This window comes from Ahaetulla prasina, chromosome 4 (genome assembly GCF_028640845.1).
Source record: "Ahaetulla prasina isolate Xishuangbanna chromosome 4, ASM2864084v1, whole genome shotgun sequence".
Classification (NCBI taxonomy): domain Eukaryota; kingdom Metazoa; phylum Chordata; class Lepidosauria; order Squamata; family Colubridae; genus Ahaetulla; species Ahaetulla prasina.
Genome location: NC_080542.1, coordinates 20,805,190 through 20,811,615, shown reverse-complemented (window position 1 = coordinate 20,811,615; position 6,426 = coordinate 20,805,190). Strand labels below are relative to the sequence as shown.

General features: G+C 43.2%; 1 protein-coding gene across 1 annotated transcript; it reads right to left on the bottom strand.

Annotated features, from left to right (window-relative positions):
• Positions 1–2,647: 2,647 nt before the first annotated feature.
• On the bottom strand, positions 2,648–6,172 carry LOC131198715 (uncharacterized). The gene is made up of 2 exons (XM_058183656.1): positions 5,909–6,172; positions 2,648–3,656 (listed from the first exon to the last, which is right to left on the bottom strand). Exon 2 carries the CDS (start codon positions 3,654–3,656, stop codon positions 2,892–2,894), a length of 765 nt encoding a protein of 254 aa, XP_058039639.1. The 5' UTR covers positions 5,909–6,172; the 3' UTR covers positions 2,648–2,891.
• Positions 6,173–6,426: the final 254 nt, after the last annotated feature.

Below are 6,426 nucleotides of genomic sequence, written 5' to 3'. Positions count from 1 at the left end.
AAGAAGCAATGGGTGGAAACTAATCAGGGAGAGAAGCAACTTAGGAGAAATTTCCTGACAATTAGAACAATTAATCAGTGGAACAACTTGCCTGCAGAAGTTGTGAATGCTCCAACACTGGAAATTTTTAAGAAGATATTGGATAACCATTTGTCTGAAATGGTGTAGGGTTTCCTGCCTGGGCAGGGGGTTGGACTAGAAGACCTCCAAGGTCCCTTCCAACTCTATTATTGTTATTTAAAAGGTCTTCTCCCAACAGAGATTACCAGCTCTATCTGCATCACTGACACTTTGCTTCTACAGGCAGTCCTCGATTTACAACAATTCATTCATTTAGTGACCATTGGAAGTTACAACACTGAAAACAGTGACTTATGACTGTTTTTCACACTTACAATCTATACAGCATCCCCACCTTCACCTAATCAAAATTCAGACACTTGGCAACTGGTTCATATTTATGATAGTTGCAATGTCCCAGGGTCAAGTATCCCCTTTTGTGACGATCCCCTTTGACGAGCAAAGTCAGTGGTGAAGCTAGATTCACTTAACGGCTGTGTTACTAACTTAACTGCAGTGATTCACTTAACAACTGTGGCAAGAAAGGTCGTAAAATGGGGCAAATTTCACTTAATTAATGTTTCATTTAGCAACAGAAATGTTGGGCTTGATTGTGGTTTTAAGTTGAGGACTACCTTTACTGTGTTTTCCAAATAAACTTTTATCTCTGCATCAAACAATTACATGTTTTCTGCATTCTTTTTCTTATCCCAGTTTGTAACGAACCTAATTTCACCACCATGCAGAAAAGATGCCAAGACCCTAGAAAGTGTGCAGAGAAGAGCAGAAAAAAGACAATAAAGGGTCTGGAGGCTAATAGATTGTATGACCAATGGTTGAGGGATCTAGGTATGTTTAGTCTACTGAAAAGAAGGATTAGGGGGTATATGATAGCTGTCTTCAAGTACTTAAGTGACTGTCACAAAGAATAGTTAAACGATTTATTCTTTAGGGCAGCAGAGGGCAAAAAGTAATGGCTTTTGTCATTTGTCAAAGAGAAATCCAACCTAGAAATAAGGACAAATTTTCTGACAACTAGAGCAATTAATTAATAGAATAGCTTGGCTCCCAGAGTTGTGCGTTCCATCAGTGGAACTTTCCAAAAATAGACTGGACAACCATTTGACTGGGAGGCTATAAAGCTTCTGCCTCCAGCAGGTTCTTGGACTGGAAGGCCCCTTCTAGCCCTATGATTCTATGATTCTAACACTTACCATCATCCTGACCAGGGACAGCGCTGTAAACGGGGTTGGCCCCTCTTCCTATTATATATATAAAAAAAAATAGCTGGACTGTACTAACTTCCCCTTTCCTGTTACAGATAAGTTGGCTGGACAATTTTGCACGATTTTGCTGCAGTTTGAAATCCACCCTTTGGGGAAATAATCTTCAATCAGGGAATGATAGTTTAAAAATAATTCAAAAATAATTGTGGGCTCAATTGCAGTCATAAGTCATGGACCACATCCTAACAACACCTGGGAGAGAGAAAGTGGAGGGAGGGGGAGGAGAGAGAGAGAGAGGCAGAGAGAGGCAGAGAGGCAGAGAGAGAATAACAGACAGACAGACAGACAGAAACAGAGAGACGGAAAGAGAGAGAGAGAGAAACAGAAAGAGAGAGAGGGGGACACAAATACACACACACACACACACACACACACACACAAACAGAGGGAAAGAGGGGGAGACAGAGAGAGACAGAGAAAGGAGAGACACACAGAGAGAGAGACACACAGAGAGAGACAGGGACAGAGACAGGAGAGAGACACACAGAGAGAGAGAGAGAGAGAGACAAAGACAGGGAGAGACAGACAGAGAGAGACAGAGAGACAGATAGACAGAAACAGAAAGAGGGAGAGAGGGACACACACACACAAAAACACACACACAGAGGGAGAGGGAAAGGGGAGACAGAGAAAGGAGAGGGAGGGAGAGAGAGAAAGAGAGGGAGGGAGGGTGAGAGAGAGAGAGAGAAAAAGAGGGAGGGAGAGAGAAAGACAGAGACAGAGACAAAGCGGCAGAGAGAGACAAAGGCAGACAGAGAGACAGAGACAGAGACAGAGAAACAGAAAGAGGGAGAGAGGGAGACACACACATAGAGGGAGAGGGAAAGAGGAGGAGACAGAGAGAGACAGAGAGGTGGGAGGAGGAAGAGAGGAGAAAGAGATACAGAGAGAAAGTGGGAGGGAGAGGGGAGAGACAAAGAGAAAAACAGTGGGAGAGAGAGAGACACACACACAGAGAGAGAAACCAAGATACACAGAGGGAGAGGAAAGCGGGAGGGGAGAGAGACAGAGAGAGAGGAGGGGGAGAGGGAAGGTGAGAGGGAGGGAGAGAGAGAGAAAGAGAGAAGGAGAGAGACAAAGAGAGACAAAGAGAGAGACAGAGAGAGGGAGGGGGAGAGAGAGAAAGTGAGACAGAGAGGGGGGGGAGGGAGGGAGAGGGGGGAGCTGTTCCTGTGACAAGGGAGTGATTTAAACATAGTTTCTTTGGCGTCAGTCCAACATCTTAGCTTTTATCCCACACTGGCTCTCTCAGCCTAAGGAATACCACTTTTTATAAACATACACATTTAAAAACCTTCACGTGTTTTCCTATTAGGTTTATTTGTCCAGAACATTCCAAAATTTAACACATCTAGTAAAAAAATCTAACCATTCATATATTTTAAATCTCAATTACATTTTTCTTAAAAGATAGCTCATGAAAGAAGATGGAAAATGGCAAGGAAAGGACAAGGAATACTATTCTTGAAAATACAGAACCTGAAAAGGCAGGTTTTGGAGGCAGCTAGTAGAAGGATTTTTTGCAGGTGTCACTCTTCACACATATCACTGGCGGCACCGGGAAATCTTCACAAGTCTTAAGAGGAGGCAGGACAGACAAACAACCACGTTGACAAGGGCTGTGAAGATCAATCCCCACAAGGCCACCTGCTTGTCTACTTGGCCCAGCATGGCACACTCAAGAATTGGGGGACAGGCCTGTCCCCCCAGAAGGCACCGGAAGGTCATTTCAGACACCAACGGAATCTGAAGAGCAATTACAACCCAGAGGAAAACCAGCTCCATTACCAGGAGAAGAATCACCAGACAAGCAAAGGCTGCTAAGTGCCAGGTAGATGGAGAAGAAGACTTGGCATCGGATGGAGCTATGTTTCTTTCTAAGGTGGCTTCTTTGAGAGATGGGTGCGGTTCTGCAGCCACCATGGCATAATTGACACCATCAGGGTCTGCTTCCCTTGCAGCTTTTTTCTGGTGCTTGGATACAACCCTTATGAGCCCCATAAGCCCCACGGGGAACAGGCCAAGCAGAAAACCAAGGCCCCAGGCTGAAGAGGTGGGAGAAGAGAAGTGCTGGTTGAAGCAGAGGGCTTGACAAAAAGGCTGAAGATGTTCCTCCATTGTTGCCTTCGTCCAGTTACAGACCAGGTCTGCCTTTGCAGAGGACCAGGGGTCATTGGCTAGGAGGAGGGCCACCAAGCGTAGGCCCAGGAGGAGGTACCATGGGGCCAGGCCAAGACCATCAGATTTTCCTCCAGGGAGCATCATAGTTGGCTGAAAGAGTCGGGCCAGACCAGTAACCAAAGCCGCCATCTATGGGAAGGAATAAAAGAAAGATAAGTCTCATTAAGGAGGCCATTTCTCCTTCCTTCCTTCCTTCCTCCCTCCCTCCCTCCCTCTCATTCATTCATTCATCCATCAATCCATTCCTTTCTTCCTTCTCTCCTTCGCTCCCTCCCTTCCATCTGTCCACTCCTCCCTTCCTTCTGTACTTCCCACTCTACTTTTGATAAGTTGATGGAAATCATTTCATTGTGATTGTCTAAGTCCGTCCTTCCTTCCTTCCTTTCTTCCTTCCTTCCTTTTCTCAATCCACTCTTTCCTTCCTTCCCACACACCCTTCCTAAATAGATTCCCAAGAATGCAAGTATTACAGTGCTCAAGAAAGAGAGGTAACTATAAAATGAATTTTTATGAGTTGATTCCAAACTGTTCACATGGGATTGGGAGGTGGAAGCATTGTTTATGTGTGAAAATGACCACACTCCCCCTGAGCAGAGAATGAAGAGGTCATGTATAGCATTTGGTGTCCCGCAGAGTCTTTTTTTCACTCAAGACAAAGAATGGGATGAGGTTCTTACATAAATTGTAAAAAGTTACAAATCAGGATCAAGGTTAAAGGAGGGAGGGAGAAAACTAAACGAAGCAAAACAAGAGGAAAGGAGAATCACCAGGTCTCATTCAAGCCCCTGCTTGTTCTTTAGTAGCCGCTTCTTCTCTTCCAGGATTTCTGTTCCTTGAGTAACTGAGGCACAAATTCAACAAGTGGGACTGCAAACATTTGGAGAAAATTCCACTTGCTGGATCCCAGCAAAGTTCTTCCCATTAAGAAACTGGAGGGAGGGAGGGAGGGAGGAAGGAAGGAAGGAAGGAAGGAAGGAAGGAAGGAAGGAAGGAAGGAAGGAAGGAAGGAAGGAAGGAAGGAAGGAAGGGACTTAGCCAATCAAACTCAACCGATTTCCATCAACTGACCAAAAGTAGAATGGAAAGAAGATTATCCAATCATTGCACTATCCCCTGAGTTACAGCTGTATGTGAAATTAAGAAAATCCCCCACAAATCCTTCTCTACACAAAAAAGAAAATAACCTAAATTCTTAGTCCTTCACCAAACTCCACTTTTTTCAGGACATGCATTTCTCTGTGTTTGTTGGGTCATTTCCAGAAAGATCTGAGAGTCTAGGGAGTATGACAGGAAGTTATCTGAGGGAATGTTAATGATAAAAAAATGTGTAAATAAAAATATTGAAATCTCAGCAAAGTTTTGTTCCTCTGTTTTATTAAAGCAGCCTGAAATTAGCAAAGGTGAACTATTAATTTATGACTAGAGACCAAACCATGAAAAATGTACTAGAGGAAGCAGCGATACAGGAAGATTAGTGGCAATATTCTAACAGGTTAATACAGGTAGTCCTCTATTTATAACCCCAGTTGAGCCCAAAACTGCAAGACAGTTACTGAGTAAATTTTGCCCCATTTGCCACAACTGCAGTGATCCACTTAACAAGAAAAGTTGTGAAATGGGGCAAAATTCACTTAATAATTGTCCTGCTTAGCAACATAATTTTTTTTCTCAGTTGTGGCAATCTGTTTTTTTAGCTGCCAAATTTGGTGAATTTTACATCTTCCACTTGAAAAAAAAACCCTCTCTACATTTATACTGCCTTTTCCTTTCTTGCCTCAAATAATAGTAAATAAAGTGAGGATAATGGAGAAACAGCACAAGGTTTTGGGGCTGGTAGTACTAGGAGCTGTTTACGTGGAAGGAACCCAAAATGCAAACATTGCAACTTTTCAATTTTAATGAGGTTTTTTTTTCTCCTTCTCCTCCTTTTCCTTCTCCCTTTTTCTAAGAGAAAGGAAATGAAATTACAAGAGATTTGCAAGTAGTCTAGACTTGTTTCCCCACTAAAGGGAGAAAGCAATAGAAAGGAGAAAAGCAGCCACTTTGTAAAGTTAAAACTTGGAGCAAGATTTAGGAGACAGTCCAGAACACAAGCTGGGGTTTTTAGTTGGTTTGCGAATAATCTCAAAATTCACAATAGTTACACGTAAGCAACCCAACTTTCTTACCTTCAACCCAACTTCGACCAAGAGAGGAACTCTGGGTCAGCAAAGACCTCTTTGGATTAAAGCATGCATGTGAAATTTCTCTCTTTACTGTCTTTCCTTCCTGTCCCCTTCTTTTTCTCTGCTTTTGTATCCTGTGTCCAACAATTCCCTTAATATTCAATCAAACATTTTACTTTGTGAAATTTCCCTGCCTCTGGAGCACTAAGTTTTTACCTTTACTCTGTTCTCGGTGTCTTTCCTTCCACCTTCTTAAACTTCTTCAGTTTCTTGAATCTGCCATCTGTTTGGTACTTCAAGATAGAAAAAATATTTATTTTTGTTCCCGATTATCCGAATTAGGATGGGCCGCGTAGTGAGAAGTGAAAAGCTGAACAGAAACTCACTCCTCCAAGTAAGAATAGCTGCTGTCCCCATCCAGCTGCACGCTGGAGGTTGCCACTTCCCCACAAAGAGACGTGAACAAAGAACAATACAACTTCATTCATTGGACGCCCTCTTCTCTTGTGAGCCTTTATATGCTGTGTTTTTTGCATCAGTGGCCTTCCCATGTCCAGCCCAGGGATGGAAGGAATGAGCTAAGACCCTGGAGAGTCTGTTTTCCTCCCTTTTACAGTTGCTTCCCGGGAATGGATTCAAAACAAGTCTCTAACAAAAGCAGAGATGTACCAGGTTTCACAGAATAATGTCTACAGGTCAGATTCGGCCTGTGATGTAAGTATGTCTCCTTTTCT